Here is an 18974-nt window from a genome sequence, read left to right as displayed (position 1 = left end):
CGCCCGATTATCACACCGAGAGATGCTTTGCGCTGGATGCTTAGTTTGCATACAAGTTCAGCTCTTAGTTTCCTTGTTGCTTTGTGCATTGTGTCACAAGAACCAGCCGGTCCAGTCTAACAACAACAAACCCTTGCACTTTGCCTTCATGTTTTTTTTGTGTATGTCTCGGTCTCCCTCCATGCACCCATTTCCTTTGCTCCTCTGTCATCAAGCGCCCTTCATTTGAAAGAGTATATGATGACTTAACCACAGAGTATTAAAGCCAGATCAGCCTCTTGCTGGCTGCCAATCAACACGTTGTGTTTTCTGTATGAATAGTCATCTGAGGTTTAGGTCTCCAGGTTAACGACTTATTTGCATACTGAGGTCACTCTGGCCAGTTTCCACTTCTACAGGTCTGGGAAATTAAAACTGGGATCAGATTTAGATTAAGGCCAGAACTGCACAGAATTTTAGGTCATTGGTGTCCTTATTACGTGACAAGAGGAGTGGCGCCAAATTCTTTTGTGTCAAGTCTGGAAAGCTCTGGCTGCTGTGCATGTATTTTAACATTCAATCATTTTAAAAGCATCACCACATGCAGTTAGGATGAAAGTACACCTTTAATTAATCTGAAAAAAAAAGTAAGTCATTACATTCTATTGCCTGCAAATGCATTGCTACTGACAACAAAACCGCAGTCCTTTCAAGTGGCAAGGTCAATCCTGTGTTGCTAACAAACATGCCCACAAAAAAAGTTGCAGTCTCACAAGACTTTGTTTTCTGTTTTAATTTTATCTCCATGTCACAAATCTCTAATCAAGCCTGAATGGCAGATGTAGATACCTTTTTAATGATAGTGCTTGTCACTTAAAAGCAGCTGACATTTTGTCCTAGCTGTGACAATAGTAGAGTCAGTCGTAGTAAAAGATGTAGCAATAATATTTGGACTTACTGGGTACTCTGGTAGACCTCCACTGAGCTGTTGAGTCCTTCCAGCTGTCCCATCAGCAGCTGCAGGTTGGAGTTAACATAGCTCAACTCCAACAGAACCATCTCTTTAACCTTGTTGTTAGATGTAGCCCTGCACACAAGAGAGATTGTGGAGAAGACAAAAAAATGAAAAGACATCAGACATAAGACAGAAAGGTCATAAAACGTTTGAAATGAAGAGAAGAAAAGAAATATCAGCCTTGTTATTATCCACTTAGATGCAGCCAAACTCTCCTGCAGCTGATTATTAAAACAAGCGTGCTTCCCCTGGCATACTGGACCACAGACCTGCGTCACTGTACCCTGCTGTGCACTCAATTTACTCTCCAGCACACGACAGCTTAACCTAGATCTGTGAATCACAGTCGGAATCTCTTTGTGGTTCAACAGCTCATTCCCATCATACAATCATTGCTTTAAATAAAATCCACCACCACATGACAAATGTGATACAACTGCACTATATTCATGCAACACAACTTGGAGAGGTCAGAAGTGAAGGGTCCATCAGATCTCAAGTATTTATGGAGGGAAATGTGTATGTAGAGCACGGACATGTGTAAATAATGTACTGTATTCGTGTTGAGGTGAGGAATATTAGAGAATTACACTAAGTATGTTTGTGTGCGTGGGTGTGTGTGCAAGACATTAGGGCTCACTGCACAGCAGAGATAAGGTTGTAATAATGCATGTAACGCATATGTGTGTTAGCATACAAAGACAAAGTGGCTGGATCCTTTGTAAGGTAGAATTTATGATGCACTGTCAATCTGTGAAAACACAACCTGCAATTCACATGCATCCATGGTGATGCAAGGTAACAAACACACACACACACTTCGGTGGTCTCACTTTATCCTTATCTCTGTTTTACAGTGAATCCTAACACGTTCTCTGTCAGTCGTAACTAATGGGAGACATACACACATACACGCAGTCCAGAGATGTTTCACTGTCTGCCTCTCTGTCACCTGATCTTTGTCTCTCTGTCTCTCTAACCTGTAATTACAGAGGATGTGACTTTTAACAAGAAAGGTGAGATGTGAAGAAGCGCTGCAGGCAGGAGTTTAAACAAACATAGTTAACCTGAAGGTCAAAGACCTGAAAAGAGAAAAACTAGGTTTTGACCTACATAGCTGTTGATTCCTGATTTTATATTGATAATTTATTCTCTTATATTTGAACATTTTCACAAAGAATTTTCCAAAAGTTACAATGTGAGCAAAGTTTGTTGCACATGTGGACAACATGTTCTAAGTGCTAAAAAATGTTCAGTACCATTATATCCTGGGAAACAGATGTCATCCCTGAATGACACAATCTAAATTTAAAAAAAAACAATGAATAACATAATTCTGCCTTACATATACTGGTGCATGCTTTCCGGACTTTCAACTTTTCAGGAATCAATAGTCTCCTGCCAGCATATGTTTGCATAGTCTAATCTTTAAACCTGGGTCACTCTGCTCTTAGGTTCTGATTCATGCTATTAAAGTGATCATAGTTAGCTGTTAACAGTGGTCACGTTGGTATTTCTCTCCATACAACACAATAAAATATAACAGGAATATCAACCATCAACCCCTGTTTAGCACTCACACCATGCCATCACTTCCTCATGCTGAAGGGGTTCTGTGGAGGTTTGGCCTGGGGAATCCATCAGGGTGGAGGAGGCGGAGGTGCCGTGGTTTGGACAGCATAGATGCCAGCTCACCAGCCCCGAGGCTGTTATTAATATCTAATTTAATATCTAATATCATCCCACAGAGCGTGGGAATAAGTCTGTAAACCAGCAAGTGTGGTTTCACTGAAGTACCCCAGTCCACTATTCTGGAGAGGCTGTTTTTGTGTTTTTTGGCAGATTGACACTTAGTTGTATTTTTCCTCGAAGCCTTTATTCTGAAGAGAGATATCTGGTACTAACACTGGTTGGAGTTGGCACAGATAATTACTCTCTATTAAATAAACTTGCATTGATGATTTCATCAAGGTTAGCTTGTCTTTGGTTTGAGGTCTTACATTTTTAACAGAATACCTGCATTATATACAGTGTGGGGTTTGAAAGAAAAAGCACTACATACTGATGTCTGTGTTGATTTCTGCTGTGTTGTTTTTCCTGTATTCCTGTTGGTCTTTTTTCTCTCTACCATCATCACTGACTACGTTTACATGCGCAGTTATATTCCATTATTGTTCTGAATATGACATGAACAGCATATTCCATTTGGCTATTCCAAATTAGGCCTTATTCCAAATTCCATCTTTCAATTAACACATTTGGGATATTCTATTATTAGGGTTTCAAGAGCATTCTTTAGACATGTATACATCATTTTTAAATTATGCGCCTTAACTGGGGTTTTTACGGCAGTTTGTGACACACAGCCTCTTGCCTGTTTACTTTCAGCTCTGCACATTGTCATGGATACGTCACACACAAACCAACTAGCCAATAGTGTGCAATGCTGTGGGGTAGAGATGTATGCCCAAGACACCTACTTTTAAACATTATAAAAGACTTGGATGGATACCAACAGGTTTTGGGATATACGCAAATATTGCAACACCAACCTTTTCAAGAATGTGGTTGAAGGAAAGAAAGAGGGACTGTTTACATGGTCCAACAAGTCTGACACCTGTGGATTAACTTTGAAAAAATCCTATTTTGATGCAAAGATGCAAACACGCAGCTCCCACTGTTTCAGTTTTCCATATTTTGACATGATAAATGACATATTAGGACACGTTAATCAGAATATGCATGGCTGCATGCGAACAGGAATATTAGTAAAAGATTCATTCTCATTAGCCATGCAAACATCTTAGTAGGAATACTGTCCTTTTTGGAGTAAGGTCAAAAAACAAAACACTTGTGCATGTAAATGTAGTGAGAAGAGAAGAGAAGAGAAGAGAAGAGAAGAGAAGAGAAGAGAAGAGAAGAGAAGAGACTGGAAGAGACTAGAAGAGACTAGAAGAGAAGAGAAGAGAAGAGAAGAGAAGAGAAGAGAAGAGAAGAGAAGAGAAGAGAAGAGAACTGGTCTGACCAGACTGACTCCACCTGTTGCTGATAGAGAGAGGAATGCAGAACCAGAGAAAAGGAGGAAAAAAGTGAGGCTGAGGAACTGACGGTAACAAATGAGAAAAAAAACCCCAAAACACATACAGTATACTCAATATAAACAAGGATTTAGGTTCCACGAGTGACTCAAACTTAACTCAAAATTAACTCTCTTCATAAGATCTTTATATGCTGCGATTTTGTGATATTCTTGTGAATGTTTAGTTTATCCACACACAGATGGAGGCTCACAGGTAGAGCTACAGTCAGACCTGCATTTGATTTATGACCATAAAAATAAAGCTAAGAGCATACCTGAAACTCAGAAACGCATCCAGGCTGTTCTCTGTGCTGCAGCTGGGCTGGCGAAGACACACACACACACACACACACACACACACACACACACACACACACACACACACACACACTCCATCTGCCCCTGGCCTTGACTGGGCAGACTATGTGAAGTACTAGAGGAATGCGGAGGCTTCTTAGACTGACAGAGGGCCAGTGGTCTTGTGCAGGCCTAATGGACACATACACATATATGCACATGCACACACACACACACACACACACACACACACACACACACACAGCAGTATCCTCCCTCACTAAGCCAGTCTTAACCCAAACGGAAAGAGAGTTGATTCGAGACTCCCAGTGGGAGAAGAGGTCGACCTGTTGTACCTTTTGTTTCTCTAAACTCAGTGACAGTAGATACCACAAGACACTTTTTTTTAACTGCAGCCCCTTACAGTTGACTAAACTTAACACAATCCTGACTGCTGCGGGGCACATTATCCTTGCCAAACAGAAGGTGGACACAGTAACAAAAAGAAGTGTATAATCTAATGCAATCCAGCACAGTGAGCCTGCAGTAAACACTTCTTTTATGTAGCTTATAATACTCCATTTCTGTTGACACTCTGTCAGAGAGCTGTTGATTCAACTCTGGAAATTTTTGAGGCTGTATTTTTCCTACGTTTTCCTGTAGATTTCCTACAATTAACTACAATAAAAAGTTATAATAAGATGACTTATGGCTCTAGATGTTTTCTAACTCCTAATTTTGTCTCAGTAGGCAGCTAGCTGTTGACAGACTGGGTTTTTTCCAGTATAGCAGGTTTGGCTGGTGCGACATTTAAAAAGTGTTGAGGGAAACATCTCACCCTCCTCTGTCATGCCTCAGGCATAACTTGGATATCAAACTAACCTGCAAATATGTGTTAAATATAGAAAATAAACTGATCTTCTCTCTCTTATCCTCAGCAATTTGCATAGAACAAATTTTGTCGTTCTCCAAAAAAAATGGTGGCCTTAAATCTCACAAATAAAAACAAAATAAATAAAAACATACAATGATGAGCAAAAATGTCAGCTCATCAGAGGAAACTAAAACTTCTGCAAGCAAGCATTTGTCTAAATGAGTCACTAATAGCAGAGGCTAATTACAGGACAGTTGTATCAGATTACAAAGTATTTCCGAGAGTCACCTAGCCTTTCTGACGCATCTGCCTTCAAGGCTACAGAGGAGAGTAACAACAAAAGTAAAAGAGGTACGTCCTGCATTGTTGGTCAAGTGCAATAAAGGCCCTTACACATTCTGTAGAAACTGTGCAGACATGCATTTTCACCTCTTGACTAGTGGAGCAAAGCTACAGCCTGGCTTTAAGCTCTGCTGACTGCTAAAAAAAGAATAAATATATTTTCTCTGTCCAATGTACCAACATTTTTTTCCAGTAAATATATCATAAATCAAGCCTATATTTGATTTTACAGGTGAGTGCATATCAAGACACAAGCATTGAACTTAAAAAAGGGTTCAGCTTTACAATATCTCAGTTAAACTAAACTGTTTTACAGGATCAGTACAATACTGATACACAAATTATCCCATGCTTACGTTTGACTGACACTGGGGTCACAACCTTCCAAATCCAACAATGCGACATACACGCCGTAATTAGCCAGCTGTGCAGAGGTGAGAAAGGAGCAAGGATTTGGACGTCTCTGTCGAGCTGTCTTTTTTCATTCTTTAAACAACCATTTCTGCCACTTTTCACGTGTACAACTGAGTGTCTTCCAAGAAAGACTGCCATCCCCCTCTCTCTTTTTCTACAATGGCTGGCTTTCTGTTTTCAGCAACACGTTGCACAATCCTAGTCTTTTCAGGTATTACTCAACCCTAAAGCAAAGCATGATGGCTTGTTTAAAAACAAAGTGCTGTCAACAGGTCATCCAAAATGTACGTAGAAATGCCAGAAACAGCATTCAGAGCTGTTGACTACTTATATCACATCGTCCTCCACACTAAATTCACCTTTTAGCTCTACAGCCACATGAAACACAACAACACACAACAGAAAGTCAGTCTCTTCCTAATCAAAAAAGAAAAAGTGTTTCAGGTACTGAAGCTACACAGGCAACAAAATCAACAGGTGCTAAATTACAAAAAGCAAAAGAGTACCCGTATCTTATCAAAACCTCTCAGCAAAACACGAACATTTTTCAGATTTTTCTTTCAAACCATGTCACAGTAGCTCTTTGTTTTTATGGTACATGGAATGCTCATCTTTGAGATTTTTACATCATATTATCTCCCCCCGTGTTGTTTTAAGTCTCAACAATAATTCATGACAACTCATGACAGAACAACGACAGAGATGAAGCCAAACTTGTCCCAGCATCAACAAGCCTGCTGGGGTTTACTAAAGGTCGCATGTTACACAGTGACATAACTGACCGGCAATACAGACAAAGACAGTCATTTATGGATGAATGGTGTCGGCAAATTGAGATAAACTTAGAACAGCTAGCTTTCCCTTATGCAACAAATGCAAATGTGGAACTGTGGGTTTAAACATTCTGCACATACCACTAAAAAAACACTTTGTAGGGAATACGTAAATTCAGCAGACACACAAGTGTATACTTCAGATGCAAATTTGTATTATCAGTCATCAGTGGAGTTCTTACTTCAGCAGGTTCTCAGCTCCAGCCCTCATCCTCATCTGTTTGATGATCTGCTGGTTCAGACTGGCTCGTTTATTCTGCAGTTTGCTTCGTCCAGTCTGGGCGAACGGGTTACAACCCTGAGACAAAGAGATGCAGGAACAAACATGTCAGAAGGAGATAATATCATGTGTAATAATTTTTTTAAAAAAATGACACGGGCATCAAGATAAATGTGCATACTACAAAGAAAAGTAGGATGTTTTCCTCATTGCAATCATATGATATGTTTGAATCCGAATACTTCAGTGTTGAGTCAGGGCCAAAACTGACCAGTTTTACAGGTTTACTCTGAAATTTTCCAACCCAGATATGTCAATTCACTACAGCAAAGCTGGCAAGATATTACTTGGTCAATGTGCTAAATGACTACACAGAATTTGTTTGAAATGTTGGGTTTGACATGAATTTAGGGGAATTTTTGTTTTATTTTCATTCCCTAATATAACAATAAAAATAAACCTAGTTTGGGTGTGGAAGGAGCTGCACCTTGTGATACTGTACTCATACTCTCACTCTCTGTATGTACACCTAATGGCCTGTATGTAGCTGTACTGTGTGTCCTTGTCCCTATCACAACCACAAGTGTCCCAGCCTTACTAAGTCAACAGGCCGTCACTCACACCAGCACAGATAAACTGGCCGTAGACATTCATACTGGCTGACTCACAGCGTGCTTTAGGTGTGGTCTGTACTGTACTTCAGATGGCAAAAAAGTAGCATGATGCACAGAAACCAGTTAGCTCAGTAAAACCAGTTTACAGTCTTCAGAGTGGAACATTACATTGTGTTTATTTATCTGATTAAGTGTGAGGTCAGCAGCAGAAAGAACTTCAGTTTCTACATTAGTAACATCAAGGTAAACAAAGACAAACACTCAAACAACATATGTGATAGATATTCCTGTGACCATAAAACGATTACAGAAACAAATAGAAAATTCATCAGTGTGGTTACATATTCATTTCTCATATTTTTTTAATCTCAAAGTGCATGCAGACCTCTTCTGATAAACATCAGAAACAGGGAGGATTCACTGACTCGTGCTCAGCAGAGCAGACAGCCTGACTCTAATTTCCAAATAACTCATCTGTTACCTTGAAAAACACAGGGTTTTTTTTAATATTTTTTAATGTCTATGACTAAACCTGTATATACAAATTGAATAAACATCACAGCCAAGAGTGCTTACACCAAGGAAGAAATTAAGTTAAAAGACAGATGAAATTAGGGAGGTATGAAAAAAAAGCATTTAAAAATGAAATTTTACTGCTTGTCACAACTTTCTTTTTTGTTGTTTATTGATTTGTTTTGTTAAAAATTACATTTCCTCCCCAGTTTTGAGTGCCCATTTCCCCTGAACTGCAGTCACGATCACTATTCAAACATGATGTCGCCTTTCACCTGACACTGATAACTACAGGGCATGAGACAAAAAACAAAATTATAATTTTTCACTACATTAACATCTATATAAAATATCAACAAAACACACACACAAATATAAACATTTAATTTGTAGACCAAAAGGCTCCAAAGGATTCATCATCTATTGATATGGGAACGTCTCTGCTGGCCAAATGGTTAGAGGGACATGCCGCATACCTGTAACATCCTACATTCAGATCCAGATGAGGATTTTTATTGCTTCATTCCTGTCTCTGCTCTCTTGTTTCCTGTCTGTATTTACACTGGCAACTGTCCAAAGGAGGTTAAAAACCACCCCAAAAGTAATCTTGAAAAGAAAACCAAATAAGTTGTTGATATGATACTGCTCGAAAGGGATTGTTTTATTTCATTAAAGTCATTTAAAGTGTAGCAGTGGATGAGTGTTTTGCTCCTGCATCACCCGTCACATCTTTTACATTTACACCTGAACTATGTTGCTCCTGCTCTTAACTGTGAGACTTCCTGTTAAATGAGCAAGCAGAAGTTGACAGAGATAGGTGACAGTGTCTCAAGTACAAATTTCAATACCTCAGGTCAAATGGTTGAATTTAACTGGATATTTTCTCTACAACCACTCAAATGTAGTCACCTGGGTGGACCTGTACAAACACTTCAGTGACCTGAGGGTGTAATGATTAACCATTTACACAAATAAGAGCTGCGTTAATTGCACAATAGCGCCATATCAAGGCTGCCGTAGGTGTGGCCCAGCTGGATGTTACAGCAGTTATTCTTAGGATGACAGCAGAGCGACAACGTCAGCATGCGATTGGAGAAGGCGTGGACTTGATGCATTATGTTGTCACGTCAGTTATTACATCAAAAGTACAGTGTGCGTGTGTGTTAAAGAACAAGGGAGCGGCTCGTGGTTGATAGTAACCATAGCAGTACGATCTGTTTCCATTTTTGATATGTAGGACGTTATGAAACTTCAACCCATGCATTCCAAAGTGATGATCCTGATTCTGTGTAGGAATGTCAGCTGTTACATCATGTCAATAATTAGTCAGTTAAGCTAATGGTTTAATACCACACCTGTAATTCTGGTGAGCTGAAAGACATGATGACTTTTGTGTGTTGGACTGTCTTGTACATTGTTGACCGTCACTTTACATAACAGACCATTTGGATAAAAACTTGATTAACGTTACATCACATGGAATTGAACCTCCTGCTCTGGCTATGCTGCTGCCTTGCCTAACCTACTGAACCACAAAGGGCATTGATCCACTCCTACCCAATGGTATAATCCAACAGTACAGCCTTTCTCTACAAGCAAAATACAAAGACTCTGCTGTTGTATAACTAAGGCTTCATAAAGAACATGTGGAGCAATGGTTCATGGGATACTAGTTGGTTTAACGACCAGTGGCAGCCATCCAAGCAGAGGCTTCACCCACCAACCAGCTTTGACAGCAGAATGGACTCACAATTGCTTGTTCATCCTATGAATACACAGAATGTGCTCAGTATCTCAATATCCACGCCTTTTAATGATGAACTGAATGTCAAGCTGAATTCTTATGTTCCCTAATTGACTTCACACATTAAATCTACTCCAATTACACTGGGGACACTTTGACAGATCGCTCAGATTGGGGTGTGCTTCATTCAATGCAAAGAAAGACATCTTTATATTCACTGAAATACAATGAAAGACACAACATCAGATCACAGCTGAATCTCTCATATGTCTTTTTCCAATACAAACCCTGCTAAAGGAGTCTAAGTGTGTCTCTAAGTCAAGGGAGCTTGTCTGGTTTCTGAACCAGGACACATGTTGTCAATTTGTGTCTGTGGTCTGGCTGAAGGACGGCCTCGGGCCAGATTCTACGTCAATGCTCTCGTTGGCCGAGGAGGGTAAGGAGAAGAATCATGCCGATTCGGCTTTTTGTTCTGCCATCTTTCCATCCTGCAGCCGTCCAGTGAAGCCTCAGCCAGCTGGAGGTGAAACAGTGGACGGCTGGGAAGGCAGCCCTGAACCACAACAGCTCCCCGGAGCATCGGTCGAACCCAGTGAGGCCTTGTAAATCATTAAAGTCATTTTCACCCAAGAGGAAGAGGGGCACAGAAAACTGGAAGCAAAGATCGTCTTGGCTCCACTTGGTTAAAATTTGACCAAAAAGTTTCCAAATTGCAAATCTCTTTAACATGACACAATGAAAGCGCAGAACTCATTGCTTTGTGGTTTCGGTGAATGTGCAAGCCTTTCTATACTGAGAAGGGTTTCCACAATGAAAGTAAAGACTCCTGAGTGCTTAACCCTGAGAAATAAAGAGGACAAAGGAAATGCGAAGTGAGTGAGAACGATGGGGAAAGTAGGGCTCTACAGTGTCTATTACAGTAATAGACAGTTTGTGATTGAGGTATTAGGCTCTCCAGTCTCCCATCATGTCCTGTGACAGTGCCAGACCCTGGCTCCCACTGACATTTTTTTTTATAGACACAGGAAGTGCAGCACAGAGCCTAAATCCAGACAGCGTTCAGAGGGGGATTCGGGGGGATTGAGAGACACAAAGGCCCTGTTCAGATGCCCATCTAAACAAGCTTGTCTATAAAAACACTCCGGTTGAGGACACTAGTACAAATGTGGAGGAATGAGACATGCACCACAGCATGGCAGACAGGGAACTCAGTGAAAACACATTAGATAATCACTCAGCCACTGCCAAGTGCTTTTCTCATCGCTTCAAATTCACAGCTCTTGAAATGTAAACAGTTACAGGTACAGAAAATTTTAACTTGAGAGAGGTTTCACTGCTGGTCCCCGTAAAGTGAATGTTAATTACTTTAGATTGCCACTATATGATAGCTCATCAGCTTATTGGCATGATTAAAATGCATCAACACCAGCAGGGAAAATACTTCTCTTATCTCATCCGTTAACTTAGATAACATGGCACTGACGTTTACATTTCAACCATTTAGCTGATGCTGTTATCCAGAGCACCTCCAGTGTGTGCAACTGGAAGATAGGGTTAATCAATGAAAAGGTCAAAGGTCAGGGCTATAGTGGTCTCAGTGTTCCATTAAACACGACTGTCCTGAAAAAATAAGAAAGAAATGAAAACAGACCTCTGACGACAAACGGAACTCATTACAAAAGTAAGAACAAAACGCAGCCTGCCAAAACGATCTGAGGGCAGGAGGCTAATCTGACCTAAGTTTACGAGGCGAGCAGACAAAGCTTTTGAGGAATCCCTCACCCACAACACTTCCTGTTAAATGTCAATTGCCATCACACCTCTGACAACCAGCAGGGAACTGATGATGTTCATTATGGGATATCTGGTCACTGACCTTTCTGTCTCTCCCTCTATCAGTAACTGCAGGAGATGCAGCTATTCTTGGAGTCACACACACACACACACACACACACACACACACACACACACAGCTGAAGCTGACAGTGCTGTGGTTTCTACTGCTGTTGATGACACATCAGGAGCTGCAGTAATTGTTATGCTAAATTTAAGACTGAAACCATGCTGCTGTTTCAAATAAAATGACACTTTATTAGTTTTATGACTTTAAGTTTTCTCCATGTGGTGTTTTACATACACCTTTGAATTATGTTTTAGCCCACTGTGTCCAATACATTAGCAAAATATAGTTTCTCACGTCAATTAACATATAGCTCGTGACTGTGAACATGAGTTGGCTAAATTATACCCTGTAGTTAAATGGGTCGAGCATGACGACATATAACGTTAGCAAAAAATGACAATATAATTATATCTACTGAAGAGGGCATCGTCAAATGCCCAATGAGGTCAGATATTCCTGAAAATATAAAATATGTATAAGCTCCAGTCAAGCCGTAAACGCATCAGAAACAGTAAGATAACAGTTAGCTAAAGTCGTTAATTGTTAGTTTGCTACTGTAAAATGTCCGCTGGCATCTCCCCGTCAGTGTACACGCATATATTTTGCTCCCAAAGTAAAGTGACCTAAAACAAAACTCACCTTTCTGAAATAGCTGCTGTCTCCTCCGCTGTCTTTGATACCGTTTGGTAGAAGCGTGTCCGTCATCCTGAAGGCTCAGACTCTGACACTGTCCGAGGAAAAAACACACAAAACAAGAGAAATAAAAGTGTATTGAAAGCACACCGCTGCTGTTCAACAGGTGAGTATCCTTCCTCTCCTCCTACAGTGTGTCTGTCTGCCCTCACTCCTCTCTCTCAGGGACTTTTCCAGCTGAAACCAGAAACTCCGCCCAAAGAAAAGGACTGGGTGGTGCGTTCAGGGCCGAAAAACCCTCAGCGGACGGCACCTGTTTCATTCAGGTTAAGACTGACGTTACAGTACGTGAAATGGCGTTATGACATAATTAACAAGCTACCACTACACAAAACATTGTCCACTGATACAATACATTTCTCCTCAATTGATGCTCGTAAAGCTGTACCATCCGGTGCACCGGCTCTCCCTAATAATCACTGTTATGACAAAAAATAGCTTGGTTAAAGGCCTCGTGGTTTTGTTAAAAGCTGTATCTACAGTTTATATTAACTGTCATTAAAATGCTAATTTTGAAAGTGAAAAACAAAACAAAAGTGGGATAGAAAATTCACCCCGTGCTGAGATAAAACCGTAATTATAGCCTACAGAGTAATAATTGCGGTGTTTATATGAAGCTATAAAAATAATAATCACCTAAATGCCAAACCCAGCCTGGCTAAAGGAAGTCACATGTTGATCCCTGTGCCAATGTAACGTGCAGTCCCACACGACTACCAGCCCTCATTTATGGTTTTTTGCAGACCTGCCAGTTACACAAAAATTATGCAAAAGTTCTGCCTCCCAGTAAAACCACAAGGCTTAGCGTCAAACCTGTTTTTCAGTCTGTCTGCACTCTGACATAACTAGAACCTAATATTGTATACTGCACAAGAGCAGAGGATGATAGTTTGACTTCAAATTACACAAGTTGTTGAACTGGAATGAAGAACCAAAATGGTGCTTATCAGATATGTCATCACATCAGTGATTCTCACATGGATGATTGCAGTAATAATGCCTTGGTGAAAACAACCGTTGTATTGTCTGAGGCTGACATGGCAGCATTTAGAGCACGACTTTTAGTATATGATTTAATATCCTGTCATATCTCTCAAGAATATGTACTTGAAGTTGTTAAAAATTGTTTATCGAAAAAGTTCATCATTGTCATGAGAAAAAGATATAAATGAAAATAATGTGTGTGTTTTAGTTTGGAGTGTGTTAAATCCACTCTGGGAATTTTCTATTAGAATTATACTTTAACAACACTTTTCAGTGTTGAGCAAGTGTTTGTCCTTTGCAGACATACTGTCAAGGACACACACTTCTCCCACATGTGGTGAGAAAGACGGATGGTACTGACATAAACAGACACATCGATACAAACAGTGATAAAAAAAAACAAAAACAAAGTATGATACCTATGATCTTTAAACTGCAGTTTTAATTGTTTGCCTGGAAACAGCAGTTAGAGGATTTGTGGGTAACTTTAATTGTTGGTAGTGTCTTGTATAAAGCTACCTCAACAGTGCATCATGTTGTAGTATGTTTAGCTCATCGTCTGTTTGTTTCTGTTGTGAAACAAAAGGAGCCATCTGTTTGTGTGTGGCTGGTTTGGTCAGTTAGAATTAGGGTAAATTCCTGTTTGTGGAAGGGGTGGTTATTAATGTCATGAGAGGATTATTGATAACAATTAAACAGAGGCGATGCCAGAAGAGCAAGGGTGTTGCTGTGACTGTAAACTAGGCCATGGCTGTCTTTGTCTGGGATATTTCTGCATCTGAAAGCCAGACGAAGGCTAATACGGAACATTTTTATTCCTAGCCTCGTTCAACATCTGTGTGGCAGAATCATTTTGTTTCCATCTGACTCATGAATGTTAGAACACGCTAAGAATTGCATACAGATTTTCTGTGTCCTGTGTCGTTTCCTCTTGAGCTTGTCAAGAACCATAATTAAAAATGGAAAGAATTAAGCTCATTAAAGAACTCATATCAGTTTTACCATATACCGCACAGTAAGTCAGTCCAGATGGAGCCAACCTAGCTTGGTTCTGTTTGAGGTCTCTGCCTGTTAAAAAGGAAAATTTTCCATGCCACCATCACCAAGTGCTCATGGGGAATTGTTTGGTCTCTGTAAATTAAAGACTGGTGCCTAGACCTGGTCTATATGGAAAGTGTCATGAGATAACTTTTGTTGTGACTTGGTGTTGTCAACAAAAAAACACTGAGGTGAATGGTAACTAATGTTTTCAATTAGTCTAAATGTTTTATAGCCTAATAAAGACATTCACATTTGTACAAATACGGGCTAATGCTCCTGTGCAGAGAACACTAATGCTTCACAGAAGAGGTTAAGACTGAAGATCAAAGTTCAAGTTGTAACTGTCTGACCATTTACTCTATTCAGGTCAGGTGTTGCACTTTCCCACAGCACTGATGGATGTCACAACCATGTGCAAACAAGTCTAGCTGGTTATGTTGGTGACCAGCTTACAGAGACCATCAACACAAGATTAGCTGCTTGTTATGTCTGACGGCGTTCAAATTGACATTGACATGATGGTCTGAAAAACTGTACATGAAGTGACAAAATAATTGCTGGTATCACTGCTTGCTTCTGAAGTCATTTAAGAGGTCTGGATTTTGGTTGCACAAAAATACTGCAACATTAGGTTTAAAGTGTGCAGGAGCTTCTGTGCAGCCACACAAACAGAATGTAATTTTTAATAATGCTGTTAAGTATGTAAGTCTGATAAAATTACTACTATCATACTACAACAATGGAGTGACAGCAAATGAATTGTCAACATTTTTGACAACTGACTGGTTTAAGTAATTGGGGGAAATGCAAAACATTTGTTGTTTCAAGCTTTTGAACTGTGAGGATTTGTTAGATCACTGTTGTTGTACTAAACAATATCAGCCACTAGGTGGGGCTATAGGTTAAAGTGTAAGCATTAACATTGTCCATCATTTATTTTTCTGTCCTATTAATTCAGTGGGTGATCTGCTTTCCTTTACTTTTATTTTATGTTTGTTGTCTTCAAATAATTCAGTATGATTCCACCATACTGTAACCAGCACACATTAATGTATTTGTCTGATACTCTGACTCACTCTGTATGGCGCTTGTGTTGAATGGGGTGCTTCATTTCATGTTATCATTGTATTCCTAATCACATTTATACATTTTTAAAGAGTCTTAGCTTTAATAAATTAATAAAGTAAATGATTTATCATTACTATAGCGTTCAGCTTCCTCTCCTCTCTCTGAAAATGTGACTGTATGTTTGTATCATTTACAGGCCCTCAGCGTGACTCTGCCAAAATGCTTGTTTCACTGATGGCAAAATTCCATTTAGGTGTGCCACAGACAATGCCAGTTCCCAGACGGACCACACCTAAATGAAATGCAGCCATTATACAGGTTTGTTTTTTGTGTCACCATGTCTGCCAAGTCTGATTAAGAGGAATCTGTTGCTTCTCTGCCAGCCGTGGGCCTGTCTCATGGCAGATATTGTGTTTGCACGAAAAGTGTATGTCACTAGTAATCATGACTCTGTTCAATTTAAAGGTTAATTTAAAAGGGTTTAAACATTATTAGGCCAAAGTAGATTTCAGTTTTGTAATTCATGCTCCACGTGCATGCACAAAAGGATGTCCATGTATGTATATGGTAATGTAAGTGCAAAGTGAAAGCCCACTATATGACTCATGTTTCACTATTCCACTGATCACAGGCTGCAATGCAGGTTACAAAATGCATAAAAATCTACCTTGCAAATGTGTTATGAGGAATGATAAATATCTTAAAGCGTCCCAGTAAGCAATACCACTGCACCAGCATGGACAACACCGGGTCTCTGGAACGTTCACACCTACATGAAGAGAAGCCTTATAGATTAGCTTTTATTAATTATATACCTGTGCTTTTCCTGCTATGACATGTCTGCAGTGAAAAGGACCTACAAAGAGCTGATGTTGTGGTTTTGCTGCTCTTAATTTATTGGTAAATAAATTGGTATCAATATAGAGATTAGTTTTAAAGTGAACGCCACACTATCTCATAACAAGAGAAAAACATTGTTCCACTGACCTCTATGGGTCAAATGTATGGTAGATAGCCCATCTAATCACAGGAATAATAAATAGTTCACAACCAAAGGAACAGCATTAGATTCAATTCCTGCAGTCTGCATACATACTTGGTTCCTAAATCAACTGGTTTCTTTTTGCACAAGTTTGCCTTCTGTCCTGCATCGAACTATCACCTGGTCAACAGTGTTTTAAAACTTCCTGTACTTTGATTTATGCGTCCAGCTCAGTGTGAGTCTACACTTAAGTTTTGAGAGAGCATTTGACATTGCATGCAATGTCAAGAGGGCATGTCAAGTAAATGTCTGAACGTACTTAAGCTGCTTATATGAGTTAACCCAGCAGGCCCTGGCAGTTATGGCTGTAAAACCACTTTGAATGTCTTGCCTATAATCATAGAGCTTGAAAGGGGGGTTTAAAAAGGGAGCATGTTTTTTATTTACAACATATTTTACAGTGTTTTGCCACTGAAAAAGGGCAGTCCACACTCTTCACCAGCACTGTTAACATGCTTTTAATGTTTCAACCTGGAACCTGGAAAATTTGAACAAAGAATCCAAAAATGTAGAAAATTCTTGAAGTTAAAGAGGTCCACATTTAACAACAGCAACACTATATCCAAGCATCTGCTTATAAACTCTCACACTAGTCGTGCAGCATAATCCCAGTCTCATCCATCCAGTTGTATGCTCAGTACTTTAAGAGCACATGCATTTTGACAGACATGCACCTGCAAGGTTTTTCTAAAAATACATGTTTTTGGAAGTACTGGGCATTCGCCTTGATTAATGAGTCTTGGATCATACTGCACGACTCGTGTGAGAGTCTGTGAACAGATGTTTTAGTGTTGTCAAAATTGGACCCCTATGACTTCAATTCACCAAGAATTTTCTCAGTTTTTGGATTCTTTGTTCACCGTGGAGGCATGTGGGAAAAACAAAGTTTTCTCCCAGAATTCAGTGTAACATCGGGTGAGTGATACACAAATGGTCATTTGGGTGTGAGGTATTCCTTTAAAGACGTTGAATACTGACTGGAGTGCTCAGCTATCAGCACCATCATTACAAATATCTTACTGTCGGCCCTCAGAGACCCATATTAGTTAAACCATATAGAGGTCCCTGCCTGTTAAAGAGTGCAGTGAACTGAGGGTGCTTTGCCTTTCCGCTCATTTCTCTTCTCCTCACAACGAAGCACAAAGCCGATTGTAAGTGAACTGCTTCCCGGCTGCTTTTCAAAAGGCAGAGGGGGCACTGCAGTGAACAACGGGCACCGGCGTTCAACCCCCGGCCCGACAGGAAGTGCTAAGGGGTTGCTATGCAGCTCTGCTCCCCAACCGCAAGAACTCTGGGTTCCCTGTTAACAAATGATGTGTGGTGCGGGCAGTATGGCAAACCATTTGAGCAGGCACTCAAGAAGCTCTACTGTAAGAATAGATCAAGGCCAGGATGAAAGAGAGAATGAGAGAAAGTGATAGTTTATCCTTGGCTGCAAAGTGGTGTTGGTTTCATGGCCTCTTCTCCTTCCTTTCTGTCTTCATCCTTTTTTTGGTCCCTCTTTCCTCATTCTTCTATTTTGGTTTCCCTCCGCCACTACCTGTATCTGTCCCTCCTTTCCTGTCTCCTTGCTTCATCCTTTGCTAGTCTCTAGTCTCCCATATTCAACCCACTTTCCTTCCAACCACCTATCTCCCCTCCCATCATTGTTTTATTTGTCATTTCCTCTTTCTCGCCATTTCTGCTTCTGAAACTTGCTACATATTGATCGTTATGTCTAAATGCTGCACAAGAGATGATTCAGTAAATTACCAGCACCTCAGTATATCATATGATTAGACCATACCACAGTTGAGAAGAATATACATTAACCTTCCTACTCTATAACATCCACCTACAATTTAAACATATTAATATCACATCTGATTTTTTTTCACAATTTTAAAACAGTAATTATAGACTTCTGTTTGCACTATGGCAGAGATGGTTTAGTTACTGAGCTCCCCTATATCGAACAGAAATCCCCCCAATCCTTTTTTACAACAGCTAATAGAAGTTTTCACAGATGGTGACCTTTGATAGGCCATCGTGACTTCGAGGTAAGACCAGGTCTTGACGATATTAGTAGAATAACAGCAACTGAGATATTTGGAGAAAATGTGATATCCCATTTGCTATTAGCTCCTGATTATAATTATTATTATGTTGTGCATCCTCTAAGTACTAATTTGTGCACTTCAGTAGTGTAAAGTTATGGTATGGGGATCGAGGTTGGCCGGTTTTGGCTGATAGGTGCTCAATCCGCTTTGTAATGTAGTACAAAATAAGTCACAATTCTGGAGCACTTCATAGTGACGGATGGAAGCAAAACAGCCATGC

At 40.0% G+C, this 18974-nt stretch overlaps 1 protein-coding gene across 2 annotated transcripts in view; it reads right to left on the bottom strand.

Moving 5' to 3' along the window:
- The window catches only part of rhpn2 (rhophilin, Rho GTPase binding protein 2), a 32383-nt gene extending 19692 nt beyond the window's left edge, over positions 1–12691 (bottom strand). Inside the window, exons 1-3 of one of the 2 annotated variants that reach the window (XM_049602350.1) lie at positions 12467–12691; positions 7016–7131; positions 938–1066 (exon numbers count right to left, since the gene is read on the bottom strand). In XM_049602350.1, the coding sequence (XP_049458307.1) occupies positions 938–1066; positions 7016–7131; positions 12467–12532 (311 nt within the window). In that variant the 5' untranslated portion in view covers positions 12533–12691. The remainder of the gene's footprint in view (positions 1–937; positions 1067–7015; positions 7132–12466) is intronic. The other variant, XM_049602342.1, reaches the window with a different exon arrangement.
- Between the last annotated feature and the right edge of the window lie 6283 nt (positions 12692–18974).

Source organism: Epinephelus fuscoguttatus, linkage group LG2 (genome assembly GCF_011397635.1).
Source record: "Epinephelus fuscoguttatus linkage group LG2, E.fuscoguttatus.final_Chr_v1".
Classification (NCBI taxonomy): Eukaryota; Metazoa; Chordata; class Actinopteri; order Perciformes; family Serranidae; genus Epinephelus; species Epinephelus fuscoguttatus.
This window is presented reverse-complemented; position numbering and strand designations above follow the sequence as displayed.